Below are 16,827 nucleotides of genomic sequence, written 5' to 3'. Positions count from 1 at the left end.
TTTGACATTACATTCCTCCATGTTTTTCCCATCTGCCCATCTTCCCTCATTCGATCTGTATCTTGTTTGATCACAGCCATCTCTTTCAATTCAGATTTGGACAAGATTTCCCAATGGGGCAAATGTAATTAGGTAAAGTTTAATGCTTCTAAAACTCAATGTCTTCCCATCTCTCTCCAAAACTTCTCTAAACTCTCCAATCTTCTTTGAAAGCTCCACAATTACACCATGTGATTTCATAAACCTACTAGGTATTACCCTAACATAAAATTTATCCTGGAATCCACACATTAGAGAAATAGCTCCGTCTGCCTCAAATAAACTAGGAGTCGTGTTCAGATGTTGAAGACTCCTCTCAACAGTTGCTTCCACTATATTGTAGAATTATAAAGACGTCGACAAGCCAGGAGTAGGCGAGTTATCGCAGGCATTCAAATTCAAACTTGTCCCTGATCCTCTTAATTAAGAAAATGTATTGTAATTACAATGAGATAGAAATAGTTTAGTTCTTTGATGAATCCTAATAATACTATGCTACAGTTCATAATGATGTTGTAGAAAAGAAGTAATTATATTATTGAGATGTGTGTATTTCTATGTATTACAAACTTAGGAATTCAAGAGTATAACTCAGACTCTGGTAGACTCAAAAGTTGCCTTGTGATGGAAAGATATACATATCGTTCATGTGCAGTCTTGTGTAAATACTAAGTGGGGTGCTTGTGTACCTTCGCCATTAGGGAGACCACGGAATATTCGACAAGCCACGACATCTCATGATTATTGTGTGGCCATTGGAAACTCAACGGTGGGCCGTTATGATGTTTGTTTCTTTCTCTCCACTACCAAACTCTGGAAATCTTTACCTTCTCATGCCGTTCCAAACACGTACGACCTTCCCCTTTTCAAAAATCGGATTTTTTTACTTCCTCAAAGTTTTACTTCCAACAATCTTACAACTTCCCCACTCCGTGAGTGGACCAATCAACATTTAAAAATAAAAATTGCGAAAATGTGCCACAAACTTTTTGGTTCACGAGTTATCAAGTGACCACTATGTGTGTGCGTCTGTCTGTGTGTGTGTCTGTGTGTGTCTGTCTATCCGCAACATAACTATCCGATGATGTCATCCGATCTTGATGAAACTTGGGTGGGAGGTTGATGTCATGATCCAATTGTGTCCTGCCGAGAGTGGGCGTATTGTGCCCATTGTGGGCGGAGCCATGCCCAGAAAAGATGTCTTTTTCAGCGGTAATCGAGTTCAAGCTGCATCTTCTCCGAGGGGTTTAGTGGAATATGACCGGGGTTTCGATATTTGGTGAGGCCAATGTCAGGTGCAAAGCCCCACGGAGCTCGATTTTTCATTTCATTTTTTTTCATTTTTCACCGAATTTTCGTTATTGTACAGCTAACTAACCTCATAACTGATTATACATTATTTTGTATCTCATTTCAAGTTCAGTAACCTTCGTTTTGACATTTCCGGGCCTGGCCTGTCCGGGCCTGTTTCGGTTATAGTCCGTCCTTTGTCATTGAATACCGCTCGCTCGTGAACCATCGGCGTCTCCCGACTTGTAAATATTGAAATTTGGATGCTTGAGTATCAATACAGAATCACTGAACTACATAGGATACATATAAGAGGTCGTTAAAATTTATCTTATTGATAAAAGACAACTCAGAGGCGAGCGTGCGTATGGCGAGGCCACCTTGGCAGCCCACGAGGGACAGGTAACCAAGCTTTTAATGTGGTTAGTCTATCTTTTCATCTGTGAGTAGAATATCTCAAAAAGTTAAGGGCTCTCCTTTGTGGTACCTTAAATGATTCCTCAAAGACCTCACATTTAAGAAAGTCTCTGCACAAACCGGACACATGTACGGACGCTCTCTCGTGTGAATCCGCTCGTGAGTCCGACAATGCGTTGACCGAGTGAACCCCTTACCACAAACATTGCATGTATAAGGGCGCTCTCCCGTGTGAATTTGCTTGTGAATCCGACAGTCCGTCGACTGAATGAACCCCTTACCACAAACATTGCATGTATAAGGGCGCTCGCCTGTGTGAATTCTCACGTGCCTCTGAATCGATGTTGAAGAACCGAATCTCTTTTGGCACACCTTGCAGGTGAACTGTTTCTTTCTTGTGTGATTATCAAAATGACTCACGAACATGCTTTTATTTTGCGTTGAACAAGAATATTCAGTGCGTTTCAACTCTTCATCACTGGGAACTTGTCGGTGCCTCTCCTTGTGCTTCTTCAAATCTGCCTTTCTGGTGAAGCTGTGAGAGCACGAGGTGCAGGTGAACTTCTTGATGGGCTTCTTCTGTTCTCCTGTGAAGAGCATTCATCAATGTTAAAAAATGTCAGCGCCTCGTTTACACTGAATGGAAGCTTAAACTCCCGTCGCCAAATTGTATGTTGATAACATATTAAGTTCAATAATGAACATAAACGCTCTCTAAATAATCTGCAATAAGTTGACATTCTGCAATTCTAGACCCCACCCTGTCCTGCCGTTAAGAAGTGTTTTGTCCCAGAATGTTCTGGGTTGAACCTGTCACTCTCCAAATCATCACAAATTAACATATACTATACAGGTACACAGGCAACGAAATGCAGTGAAAGACTATTCTGCCCATCTTGCCGACACCACTGTCGAATCCACAAATGTGGGGGCATTGTTTGAATGGGGTAAAGGGAGGATTTTTTTTTTTTTTAACTCTGCATGGTTTTGGCTCATGGAAGAGCTTTTACACAGAACAAATCAGGACACAACATCTCAAAGGGAACAGCAGGAGAAAAGTGGAAACGCCATCAGCGGGGTGGAGGGAGAAAATAGACAGATGAACAAACGAGGGATGAAGGACAATGCAAATGGTGGACAAGATGGATACATAAGCAACATTTCATGGAGGGGTAGGGTGGTTTATCAGGTGTAGAAAATATCATGATTTTAGATTGGTGATGACTTGAGATAGTAATGAACAGCTGTCTTAAAGATATGGAAGGAAGGATGAGATTGAGGAGAGAATAGCAGGTGGTTCCACAGGTGGGAAAAAGCAGCTTAAAAGAGTGGAGGTGAGCATTGGTTCTGGATTTTGGCATTTTCATTCGGAGAGGGTTGCTGGTGGACCGAGTGTATCTTGCAGAAAGCTCAGGGAGACAAAGCACGGAGAGGGCAGAAGGTGCAAGTCTTGACAAGGCACCATCAGGTTTTAGAGGAGAGAGACAAGTTTGAAATCTTATTCTTAAGATTGGACAGGTGTTGTTTTCTGGCTCTCCACAGAGTAGACACACACTTGTTGCGAGCTTTGTGGAATGATCTGAGGTTGTCTTCAGTTGGATTTGCTTTGCAGGAGGAAAATGCAAGTTGTTTTAAAGCAACTGCCTCATCACAGGATTCAGAGTACCAAGAGTGGGAAGATGGGTAAGATAATTGAAGACGATATCGATGGCTGGACCGAACGCACGCACAGAAGCAGGCACACCGCAAACGGGCTCCTTTTATCTATTAGATGCCCAAAACCAACGACTCTGCACAAATTGCTTTAAGATGACAGGACTGAGCCAATGGGACAAGTGTAGGTTCTGTAAGGCAGAAACGCAAAGCACAAGCCACTTCCGATGCTGATGTAAAAACCTCATGTCAGAACAGCTGTGCACACAAAGGCATAACAAAGTACGTTGAGTAATCCACCAAATATCAAGACCTCAAGAATGAAGTGAAAAGATCCTGGAAACTGATGAACGCCAAAATTGCACCAGTGATAATTGGGGCAACGGGAATGATAAAGAAGAACCTTCCAGAGATTAAAAAACCCATCCATGGGAACATCAACACAAACGAACTGCAGTTGGAGGCTGAATGGAGCTCAATGACAATCCTGAAAAGAGCCCTTGGAACAAAACTCTGAGAACAACAAAACTTCACAACTTAGTCCATGAGTCACGATACTTCGTTTCCTGGGAGGACTCCGTTCCACCTTCTGAAACCCAAATTATGGAGAAAACAATTAACAACACACAAAGGCACAGATACAGAGACAAATATACACACAACTAGATACACACACACACACACACACACACACACACACACACACACACACACACACTCACACACACACACACACACACACACACACACACACACACACACACACACATACACACACACATACACCTAGATACACACACACACACACACACACACACACACACACACACACACACACACACTTGTGGTGGAAGGTGTTTGGATGCAGGAGTGAAATGGAAAGATGGATGGGGGGAGGGCAAGAGTGGGGATGAGGGAGGTAGTAGGGTCATGGAAATGGGAAAATGAATAGTGAGGATAGAAGGGTGAGTGGGTACATCGCAAACAACACACCACCTTTCACACAAAATATGGATATCATATCTTCTTTGAAATGCATAACAATTTGTTTACTTTATTACCAGCAAAGAGCGCGTCTTTACGGATGGGAGGAATAGGAAGCAGGACTTAAGAGTACGTGTTTACTATCACGCTGCTATAAAACCCACAAACAGACAATGTCTTCCCTGTCTGGGGTAATGGTTTTGGTTTAAAACCCCAAACTAATTGGTAAGGGATTGAAGGGGTCGATAAAAGACAAGGTAAGTTAGGGGATAGATACGGTTTAGGGATAGGACTTCTTCTTCATTCATATGCAGCAGGCTGTGGGTTGCACCATGAGGTGAGGACATGGCTCTGCCGCTGATGCAGTGCCCCCTGTAGTTTCGGGCAGGAATTTGTTATTTGTTCATGGTGCCGACAGCCGAGTTACTCTTCACGAAGGACACCCTGGGATATTTAACATCCATCAACTAATACCGGTAGATGCGATGCCCCATTTGACGTCCACCCGAGAGAAGGCACACACATTGATGAATGACCGAGACAACTTAGAGGCGAGTGCGCGTCTGTCAAGGCCACCTTGGCCGCCCACTAGGGGCAGGCAACCAAGCTGTCAGCAAAATTCGTGCTTTTGTGCAGTCCATCAAGAATAAGGGCTGTATCGGGTTTCAGGGTAATCAGTTGGTGAATCAGTCGAGTCAAGATCCTAAGTTTTGGGGGGTAACCCTCCGTCCCTGGGGGCCCACATGATCCAAAATCGAAACCCGAAAAATCGAAGATTGTGCGAACGACTGTCTTGTATTCATGTGTCAAGTTTCAGAACAATCAGACTTGTGATAAGGGAGGAGTAGAAAAATAGCAAAAAGTTAACTCCCCTAAAAGTTACAGCAAAAAGTTAATTAAGTGAAAAAAAAAATCATCAGCATGGTCGCTCTTTCACTTTATCAAACTTTCCCTGAATCCAAGATGACGATTCGATCATTTTTTTTCGTTCATTTTTCTGAAATAATGTAACATAATCTATGTCCACAAAGTAAATTTCTCGGGAGAGAGGAAAGGAAAAGGAAGTGAGATGGGCAGAGAAATGCAACAAGCAGATAAAAAGGTGAAGCGTAGACAATGATGGAAACACAAACAGGAAAAGAAAAAGTGAACATGAGGAATGAGTAAATATTAAATAAATAATTATTCTGTTGTATATGGATGGAAGGCAGTGTGCGAAATTAACCCCAGCCCGACAGCCCGTGGCTGGTAACTTTTGTCCCGGGCTGGTATCTTTATTGAGTTGCCAGCCCGGTGGTCTGGATAGATTTTGCCCTACACTTTCGTTTAAAATCGACTTTTTCTGTTGAAAATGCATGTTTCCCTCAAATTAATACTTTTTTCTGCGTTTGCAAATTGTTTTTGTTTATATCCGGGGTCTGACATTCGACGCCATTTATATTTTCTTTCGTGGTATTTGATTGGATGTGCCATTCGAGCGAGAGCCAATGAGGATACGCCTTATATACGGTTCGCTGTATAGTACGAAACTAACTCCGTTGGTCAAACGGAACGGAGCTAAATTAACTAATATACGAAACGGAACTAATATGCCGTATGCGGGAGATTTATGAATGACTATAGATGTAGTATGCATTTTTTTTTTTTAAATGATCTGTGCAACAGAACTGCAAACTGTTGTGGAGTATTTTCTCTCATTTTTGTATTTTAAAGTATGCTTATGATAGCCATTTGTATTTAACAGTCGGAAAATGACAGATCTGCAGGGGCCAGAGGTGAATGACTCCTATCAGCCTGTGTGCCCCAACATCCTGGCAGTCATTGACCTGATATTGACACTGCCAGCCAGCTCGGCCGAATGTGAGCGAGGATTCTCACAAATGAAGATCATGAAGAATGATCTCAGGAACAGGCTCAAGTCAACAACAATGTCGGATTTGCTCTGCATCCAACTAGAATCTGCGGACATCACCGACTTTGAGCCTAAGCCAGCAATCAACTTCTGGAACAGCTGTTCCAAGAGAACGAGAAGGCCCAACTTCACCCGAAGCGGAGCAGGGGCCAGCTTGTTGCCAGAGCTGGTGCGGGATCAGGTCACAGAGATAGATGCTGCTGCTGTTGCAGGTGGTGAACCTGAGGGAGCTGGTCTGCCGGAGCCAATATCAGCAGCTGACAAACAGTCGGGTTATGAGTCCGGCCTTGACACTGACTGCGAAGACGTGGTTCTGGATGACATTGAGGACTTACAGGCTGCCGTGGAAGATATGTAAAACTAACAAGAAATGTGATAGATCATAGACCGACTACTAGACCTCAGCTTTTTCTCAACTTTGTATTACTTTAACTCACCATCAAGTTATCAACTGTGACTGTCCTGCACATGTTGATAAATCTATGCACAAACCTTTTATAAAATTTCCTCACTTTTCTGACAATAAAACGTATTTGGTGTCATGAAAATATTATTCACTAGTGTTTTTAAATTTAATTATTCGAGAAGACCTATCGTTGCTATTAGGTTTTTAGGGAGTTTATTCCTGAACACTCCTAAAATGCACCAATTTGAGTCCTTATTTTCATCTCAGTTCTTCGGGCTGGTAACCTTTTCTTCGGTCTGGTAACTCTCAAAAGTTACCAGCCCAAATGGCTGGTAACTATATGCCCCAATTTCACACACTGATGTAAGGAGACATGTATGGAGACATGTATGGAGACAAAAGGTCTGAAGGTGAATATCAGAAAAACGAAGGTGATGGCTTGTGGTAAAGCATGTGGTGAGGTGGAAAGAACTGGGAAGTGGCCGTGTGCTGTGTGCAGGAAGGGTGTCAGAGTGAACTCCATTCAATGTATAATGTGCGCTGAGTGGGGTCATCAAAAATGTAGTGGTCTGAGAGGGTCATTAACCAGTGTGGCAGCTACATTCAAGTACAAGGTGTGCACAGAGGGAGCTGCAGATGGAGGAAATGTTGAGTTGGATCTTGGAGATGGTGTGAAGCTGGAAGGTGCGAAAACATTTCGCGACCTTGGAGACATGTTGAATGGAGAAGGTGGATCAGACTGGGCAATGGTTGCCAGAGCGAGATGGGCATGGAAGAAGTTTCGGGAATTGAGTGGCGTGCTGATGAGGAGGGGAGTGTCGTTGAAGCTGAAGGGAAAGGTGTATGCTGCATGTGTGAGAAGTGTTATGATTTATGGAAGCGAGACATGGGTAATGAACGTAGAGCAGCAACGAAGGCTGGAAAGGGTGGAAATGCGAATGGTTCGGTGGATGTGCGGAGTTTCGTTGAGAGAGAGGAAGCCAAATGATGAATTGCGGAAGATGATGTGAATAGAGCCTGTGATTGATGCTGTGAAGAGAAACAGGTTGAGATGGTTTGGTCATGTGTTGAGGAAGGATGAAAGTGACTGGTTGAGAAGAATGATGGAAATGAATGTAGAAGGAAGTAGATGACGGGGAAGACCGAGAAAGACTTGGCCAAAGGTGGTGGAAGAAGAAATGTGGGCAAGGGCGTTAACAAGGGGAGATGCAGAAAATAGGGCAAAATGGAGAAGATTGTCATGGGGCCCGCCAGGCTAACCCCCACTCTAGCAGGGAAAATGGCCTTAAAATGCCTGTTGTTGTTGTTGTTGTTGTATATGGATGAATCGTGTGTGTGTGTGTGTGTGTGTGTGTGTGTGTGTGTGTGTTACTTTTTGTGTCTTTTAATTACAGGCCATTCAAATTTACTTTTAACTCTTAAGACTGCTGAGACCCCTTCAACTTTTGTAAACCCTTTAAGACCCCTGAGACGCAGAGGACCCAAAAGATCCCGGAAACCCAAAGTTCCCGAAGACCCAAAAGTCTCAGAACACCCAAAATTCTTACCTTTGTTTAAAATCTTAATTCAAAAATAAATAAATAATTATTTCCTTCTTTGTTGGTTCGTTCTTCGACCACGTGTTTCACCCCACCCGTTTTTTTCTGTTTTTGCTCTCCTTCCTTCCTAACTCAATCCTCTCCAGCCAAAAGACACCTTTCCAATTCTAGCTAATTTTCACCATATGCCTTCAACTTTCTCCTTCTTCCCCTGATTCCCTTTCATTCCCTTCCCTTCCCTTCCCTTTCACCTCACCTTCCAAAAAAACAAATCAACGAATAATTTAATAAGCAGGCCTATCTTCCCGTTCTGACACATTTTCACTTACACACCTCACTATTCCTTCGTGTTCTGCTCTCCGAGCTGTCAATCTCATATTCTTCTGTTCCTGCATCTGAACCTGTCCTGGAATCATTAATCCCCCTTTGGAATCCTTCCTGCCCTCATTTAGGGAATTTCCCCACATATATTTCATGGTTTAGTTTTAAAATGTTTAAACTTTCCCCCGAAGTATTGCAGTCTGTCGTATATTACAACACATTTTTCTTCTTCTTCTTTAAAAGGTTGTATTCGATTTGCTCACCAAATCTTTTCATTTCAAATAAAAATTCCATCTCTTGCAACTCTTCCTTTCTACATTCCCAAAACTCACATGCATGCCACCCCTCCTCCAACGTTTTCAAACAGATCTCTGACTCGAAAATCACAAGAAAATCATTTTGCAATAAATGTTCATTTTCCATTAATTGTTCAACACTTTCTAAAATCCAAACTCACTCCTCCCCTCCTAAACACCCCCCTCACCCATCCCTTTCAAATCTCCCCCCTTTCCCCTTCCCACCTAAATCCCCCCTCACCCCTCCTCTCTTAAACTCCCCCCTCACCCCTCCCCTTCAAAACTCCCCCCTTACCCCTCCCCTTCAAAACTCCCCTTCCTCCTTTTTCTGCAATGCTCCCCTCTTACCCCTCCTCCTCAAAGCATCCTCCCTGATTCCTCTCCCTTCCAACTCTCACCTCCATCTCCATCTCCTCCAACCTTCTTCCTCACTCTGCCTCCCCTTAAACAACACCTCACTGTTCCTCACTCAATCACCATCAAACTTTTGTCCTCCTCATCCTTCCCTTTCTCCTTGCTATTCTGAAATCTCTGACATATTATCAACTGCTCTCCCTACCTCCTCCTCTTCCACATCTTACCCTACCCCTCCTCTCCCCTGTCATGTATCCGATGTTCCCCATTCCTCTTCATTAACGGGATGGATCTCAAACATCCAGGGCCTTCGCTCAAACCTCATTGATCTCTCCATTCAGGTTGCTTCTGACAAACCAGACTTGTTCTGCTTAACAGAAACTTTCCTTCTTCCTAATGTCTCCGATTCATTAATATCTCTCCCTGGTTACTCCCTCCTCCGGTATGATAGACCTGAGCCTCGTCCTGGAGGTGAGGTTGCTATCTTTATCAAAAACTCTCTTCTTCACTCTCTCTGCACTGCCCTGTCTCGATCTCACCCCCAGGAGTACCTCCAACTATGGCTTCCCCTTCGCTCCCACCTTTTGTTCACGTGTGTTGTACTGTCCACCAAACAGTGATGACTCCATCTACATCTCGCTGTCTGATAACATGGACAAACTTCTATCTGCTCATCCCAACTCTCTCTTCCTCATATGTGGTGATTTCAACTGTCATCATGCCAGCTGGCTGGGTGTGGGTACCTCTCTCACCAGCCATGTCTCATCAGCAAAGAACTTATGAGACCAACTGGGACTGACTCAATCTGTCAATTTCCCGACCCGGATCTCAGTCAACGGAGCATCTTCTCTTCTGGACTTGGTTATGACAAACTTCCCTGCAAATGTCTGCTGCTCTTCTTCTGCTCCAATCGGTTCATCTGACCACATGCTTGTTAAAGTGGACATCTCTCTGGCCATTCTCACAGAGCCTCCTCAGCATCGATGAGTCTGACATTTCACATAGGCCAACTGGCACGGTCTTCAAGGAGCCATCATTCATCTGGACTGGTCTCCCATTTCTACTGCCTCTGACATCAACTCATCCTGGGAATTCTTCCAAAGTAAATGGCTCTCTCGATTGCACAGATTTATCCCATCTGGTCTTCAGTTGTCATGCCCTTCCTCCCGTCCATGGTACACGGATTCTTGTGGTGAGGCAGTTGCCCTGAAACAACTTGCCTTTGCCTCCTGGAAGGCAAATCCAACGGAAGGAAATCTCATTTCCTTTCACAAAGCCCGGAACAAGTGTGTTTCCACCCTCAGGAGAGCCAGGAAGCAATATCCCTCCACTCTCAAGACTGAACTCTCAAACCTATATCCCTCTTCCCAATCCTGGTGGTGTCTGGTAAAATCTGTTTCTGGTGTTTGTTTCCCCTCCATGCCCTCCCTTACCTCAAACGGCTAAACAGCTGACTCCACACGTGAAAAAGCTGATTGCAAATGTCTGCTGCTCTCTGTGTTTGCCTCAAAATATTGTGTCCCAAACACATCTCTCTCTGTACCCACTGTACTCAGTCGTACACAGCTGCTCCTGGACTTTGTCTCCTTCTCTCCTGACAAGGTGCAGAAGTTTCTGTCAATCCTCAACTCTCATGCTGCAACTGGACCAGACAGCATCAGCCCACGGGTCCTAAAATCCTGCTCTGCCACTCTTTCACACCCTCTCTCTGTTCTCTTCACCCTCTCATTTGCTCAAGGTCTACTGCCATCAGCTTGGAAATCAGCAAACATTTCCACTTTACACAAAAAAATTGCAAAAACAGATCCTTGCACCGACAGTCCAATCAGCCTGCTCCCTATTGTCAGCAAAGTCCTGGAATCCATCATTGCTTCGGATATCAAATCCTTCCTCTTCTCCAAAGGCTTGATCTCTGATCATCAATTTGGTTTCAGACCAGGTCACTCTACTCTGGACATGCTGCTTCTTCTGTCTCAACAATGGATGGAGGTCCTCAATGCCAAACAGGAAATTATAGCTGTCTCCCTTGACATATCACGTGCCTTCGATATGGTCTGGCACCCCGCCCTGCTCAACAAACTCTCCTCCTATGGTATCCATGGAAATCTCCACGCATGGCTTGCGGACTTCCTCTCTAGTCATAGTCAACGTGTGGCCCTGAATGGGTTTCTCTCATCTTCCCTTCCTGTTCAGGCCGGAGATCCCCAAGGCAGTGCTGAGCCCTGTGCTTTTTCTGGTCTTCATCAATGATCTCTCTGACTCTCTTTCAAATCCTCTCTGTCTCTTTGCTGATGACTCCACTCTCTGCCGCTCCATACCTCATCCCTCAGATCGACAGTCTGCAGCCTCCTCACTCTCTGCAGACCTGGAAAAAATCACAGACTGGTCAAACAAGTGGAACATGTCTTTCAATCCTGACTAATCTCACACTCTCACTAAGTCTCTCCAAAAAGACCAACTGGACAATTCTCCCATCTACTTTGTGAACAATATTCTCAAAGAAGTTCTGTCACTTAAGCTTTTGGGTCTCACTATCTGCCATGACCTTTCCTGGGAAAAACCACATTTCCAGGTTGGCCTCCAAAACCAGTCGCCGACTGGGCATCCTCCGTCATGCGAAGTCCTTACTTGGCACACCTGAGCTCCTCACCACATGAAAGGCTTTCATCCGCAGCGCAATGGAATACTGTTCTCGCCTCGGGGCTGGTGCTCCTGCCTCACACCTGGCTCGTCTTCATGCTGTTGAATCTAAAGCTTTCAGAATCATTGGAATCTCCCGCGATGAAGCTAACTCCAAGAGCCTTTCACTCGCTCACCACAGGCAGGTTGGTGGTCTTTCTGTCTTCTACCGACTCCTCTCCAGCCGAGCTCCCCCAGGTCTGTCTGTGCTCTGCCCACCAAATATTCCTGCAGGACGCACAAGAACTGCCAGCAAACCTCTTATGGTGAAACTGTCAAAATCAAGACTCTCTGCTCACCTTCACTCTTTCATTCCTCTTTTCTCCCGCCTCTGGAAGAAACTCCCTCACTCTCTTCAATCCTACTCCACCCTCCAGGTCTTTAAAACAGCTGTTCACCACCATCTCTTATCTTCCCCCATCCACAACCTTGATCTTTTCTACCCCTGTTAATTCACCGCAGATCCACTTTTTTGAAATACAGACTTCTTTCCTTGAAGTCCGAGCAGTCTCCATGTGTTTTATACCTCTTCCCCTCCACCTCTCCACCCCCTTTCCCATGCCTCCTCCTCCCAAGCCCTCTCCCTTCCACAGATTTCCCGATGTCCCTGTTCTCTGCTGTTGTACTTGTGTGTTTGCCTCTCTCTCCCTATCTTGTCTCCCGCTCCCTAGATTATATGTTTTTTTTTGTCAGTTTGTTGTTATGTGATTAATGTCAGCTCTTACACGAGCCTCGATCTTGTACACAAAAAACAGGCCTCGAGGAGCCAAAAGACCCAGATGACCCAAAAGACCCTTCCCCCCTCCCCCCCACCCCCCTCCAAATCCGGCAGGCAGGCATGCTCCCCGGAGGTGAAGACCAATAAAAAATTTGGTCCGATGGACCAAAAAGGTCCCCCGAGTAAGGAGTGAAAGCATTACAATGAAATAGACTGACTTTATTTTAATGTTATTTGGCCATCAAGAAAAAGGTCTTTCACCCATGTTGATGGTTTTTTTTTCATATTTTGCCACCAGAGCACCGTGCAATCATGTGATATTCATTATTTCCTCGGAACCGACCGACTCACGTCGCTGTAAACAAAATGGCCGACACGGCCCATGTGATCAGAATCTTTCGGACCTGCCACGTCGGGACTGTATATATACAGGGACTGTCGTGTGGGTGGTGAATCAGGACATCAGGACTTTTGCAACCTCAGAATGGAATTTCCAAATGTAGGTTTATATATATGACGGTTTCAAATAAAGGTTATCACAAAATGTCCATAATTGTTACAACTCACCATCCTCCAGGTCTCTTCTGGCATCTTCAGGAAAAACCGAGTCCCATTCTTCTCCCTTGATGCGCATGTCTCCAGTTGGTCGTCCCGTCTCCATGGCGACGGCCCATCCCGATCCTCGCCCCGCACGGTACGTTTCCATGTACCGACAGAGCTCCGCGTACATGGTAAAGGTGAACTTTCGTGTGGCCAAAGCACAGAGTTGAACCCTCACCGGAGCGGGCTCGGCTCGGGCACAGAGAGCCCCGAAGATCTCGATCCCCATCTCCGTAACCAGAGCTCGGAGAGACTCCTCTGATAGACCCTGGATCTTCAGCCAGGCCGGGACGAGACCGAGGCCTCCTAGATCTCTCACCGACTCCATTGTGCATGAGGAACTCACATCGGAAGATTCAAAATAAATAAATAAATCGCACGTGTTTTACCTTCAACATGTCGCAGATCTTGAAGCACTTCGCGTTGCTGCTGCAGATCGTGGTGGGGGTCGATTTTTGAAGTGTGCACGGATTGGTCGATCAGCCGCTTGAACACACCCACATATGTCTCTTGACTCCACCCACCCAAGGCTGAGACGAAATGATATGGCCTCCATCTTGTTTCCAAGTTGGCCTAACATTACGCTTGTATAGGCCTCTACTGATTATACACCGTCCAGCTTTGTTACGTCAGATTTCCCATGGCTTTCTTTGGGTCAAGTGTGAATTATAAATAAAGTTTAATTAAGCCAGTACATGTTTCCCATAAAAGTGTTGTTCCGTAATATTTGATCGTCACCATCTGCGTGTTTTAGAATCGACTCATTGCCGGATTTTAACCCTCTGGAGTCCTCAAGCCGATTCTATTGGCTTCTACCTTCTACGCATGCGCTGAAATGTCTCCAAGCCGAATTTTTTGCCTCTGACCGCATTCAAATTTACCGCGCAATTACCGCCTCCTGGATTCCATGTGCCTGCTGTCATTCCGCAAATGATTCAGGTGTACAATTCCGGGATGGGGGGTGAAGACCTCGGCGACAAAAAGATTTCCAATTATATGAAGGAAGCCCGCTGCCACACGTGGTGTCGGAAGGTGTTTTTGAATTTATTCCAAAGGGCCAACCTCAACTCTTATATCATTTATAGCGACATCAAGGGTGACCAAGCTCGAACAAGGGATGATTTGATGATAAAAGTTGGATCGAGCCGATTGCGGAACAACACTAAACCAGCCGGGCAAATGTTGTTGATCCAGAGCAGCCTGTGCGTCACCCTCCGGATGCCCAGGAGTACACTGTTCATGGTGACGTCATACGTCGTGTGCCCGTTGTTATCACAAGAACAGGCAAACGTCGCCAAGTTGAACGGGACTGTGACATTTGCAAAAGGGCAGGCAATGGGCGCCGTCGGTCTGCACAAGATGTGACATTGGCATTTGTAAAGAACGCATCCCAAATCATAGATGGCATGGTTGAGGTGAGGGCACATTTGATCAGTGTTGCTCCTGGTCTCAGAATTCTCTGGTGAGGGTTTTCACATTTCCTGTCCTTGGTTGCCTCGAGTTCAACCAGTTACTTCAAGTTCAATGCCTTTCATTTGAAGTTTGTACAACTGGAATTGTTGAATTGTTGTGATCTGCAATCCAGCCTGATTTGACTCTGGTATTTTTGCCTTATGTTTTTGAGATAAACCCTTGTTGAATGGCAATGGCTGTCTTGTTTGTGGCCTGCATGAACTACATTCTCTCACTCAGAAATACTTGAAAACTAGAACTGCCATTTTAAAACTGCTGGCAGTGATGACCGGTTTACTCGCACCCACTTTTGATACAACCCCACTTTTGCGACAACCCCACTTTCATTGGACATGGTTTGACACAACCCCCTTGGATACAACCCCGACACACACACACACACACACTCACACCCCTCCCCCCAAATGCACACCCCTCCAAACACACACACACACACACACACACACACACACCAACCCCCACACCCCCGGCCTAAACACACACATCCCCCCCCCCCCCCACACACACATCCCCCCTACACACAAACATACACACACACCCCAACACACACACCCCAACACACACACCCCAACACACACACACACACACACACACACACACACACACACACACACGTCTTTTTTTCATTTCTGTTCCTCACAATTCTATCTCTCTCTTTTATACGCACGCATGCATGCACACATCCAACCGCCCCTCCTCCACACGCACACCCAACCCCCCCCTCACATACACACATATCCACCCCCCCCCACACACCCACACACAAACACCCCCACACCCCTCCCCCCACACACACACCCCTCCACACATACACACACACACCCCCCACCTCCACACATACACACACACACACACACACACCCACCCCCCTCCATACACACACCCCAACCCCCCCACCCACACACACACACACACATATCCACCACCCCCCCCCCCACCCACACACACACACAGACATCCACACACACGCACATCCACACATCCACACACACAGTCCCCCACCCCCCCACACACACACACAGTCCCCCACCCCCCACACACACACCTCCCACACACACACCCCTCCACACACACACACACACACACACACACACACACACAAACACACACACACATCCAACCCTCCCTCCTCCACACACACACCCCAACCTCCTCCAACCTCCACACACACACATATCCACCCCCCCCCACACACCCACACATATTCACCCCCCCCCCCACCCACACACACACACAGACATTCACACACATGCACATCCACACATCCAACCCCTCCTCCTCCGCAAGGAACACCCCAACCCCCCCCCCCCCACATACACACATATCCACTCCGCCCCACACACCCACAACACACACACATCCACACACACGCACATCCACACATCCACACACACACACACATCCACACATCCCCCCACCCCCACCCCCAACACACACATACACACACACACACACATACACACACGCACACCCCTCCACACATACACACACCCCTCCACACATACACACACACACACATATCCAACCCCCCCTCCTCCACATGCACACCCCAACCCCTCCCCACACACACACATATCCACCCCCCCACACCCACACACACATCTACACACACACATCCCCCCACACACCCACACATACACACACATCCAACCCCCCCTCCTCCACACGCACACCCCAACCCCCCCCCCCCCACATACACACATATCCACCCCCCCCCCCACACCCACACACACAAACACCCCCACATCCCTCCCCCCACACGCACACCCCTCCACACATACACACACACACATCCCCCACCTCCACACACACACACATCTGCCCACCCCTCCATACGCACACCCCAAAACCCCACCGCACGCACACACACACACACACACACACACACACACACACACACACACACACACACACACACACACACACACATCTCGTTTTTTAATTTCTGTTCCTCACAATTCTATCCCTCTCTTTCATTCACAGACATCCACACACACGCACATCCACACACACACACACACACACACACACACACACACACACACACACACACACACACACACACACACACACACACACATCCTTGCAAAAATCAAATCTCTGAATCTGAGATGGCCCAATATCCAGATCTTTTCATAATATGATAG

The 16,827-nt window shown here is 46.2% G+C and overlaps 1 protein-coding gene across 1 annotated transcript in view; it reads right to left on the bottom strand.

The window, feature by feature from the left end:
• Positions 1 to 16,827, bottom strand: part of LOC144893983 (uncharacterized) — a 35,093-nt gene that overhangs the window by 5,457 nt on the left and 12,809 nt on the right. Inside the window, exons 4-5 of the mRNA XM_078785325.1 lie at positions 14,950 to 14,956; positions 1,838 to 2,077 (exon numbers count right to left, since the gene is read on the bottom strand). Coding sequence (XP_078641451.1) covers positions 1,838 to 2,077; positions 14,950 to 14,956 — 247 coding nt within the window. The remainder of the gene's footprint in view (positions 1 to 1,837; positions 2,078 to 14,949; positions 14,957 to 16,827) is intronic.

This window comes from Myxine glutinosa, chromosome 1 (genome assembly GCF_964187855.1).
Source record: "Myxine glutinosa chromosome 1, kmMyxGlut1.1, whole genome shotgun sequence".
NCBI lineage: Eukaryota > Metazoa > Chordata > Myxini > Myxiniformes > Myxinidae > Myxine > Myxine glutinosa.
The sequence above is the reverse complement of the archived record's forward strand: the minus strand, read 5'-3'. Positions and strand labels throughout refer to the sequence as shown.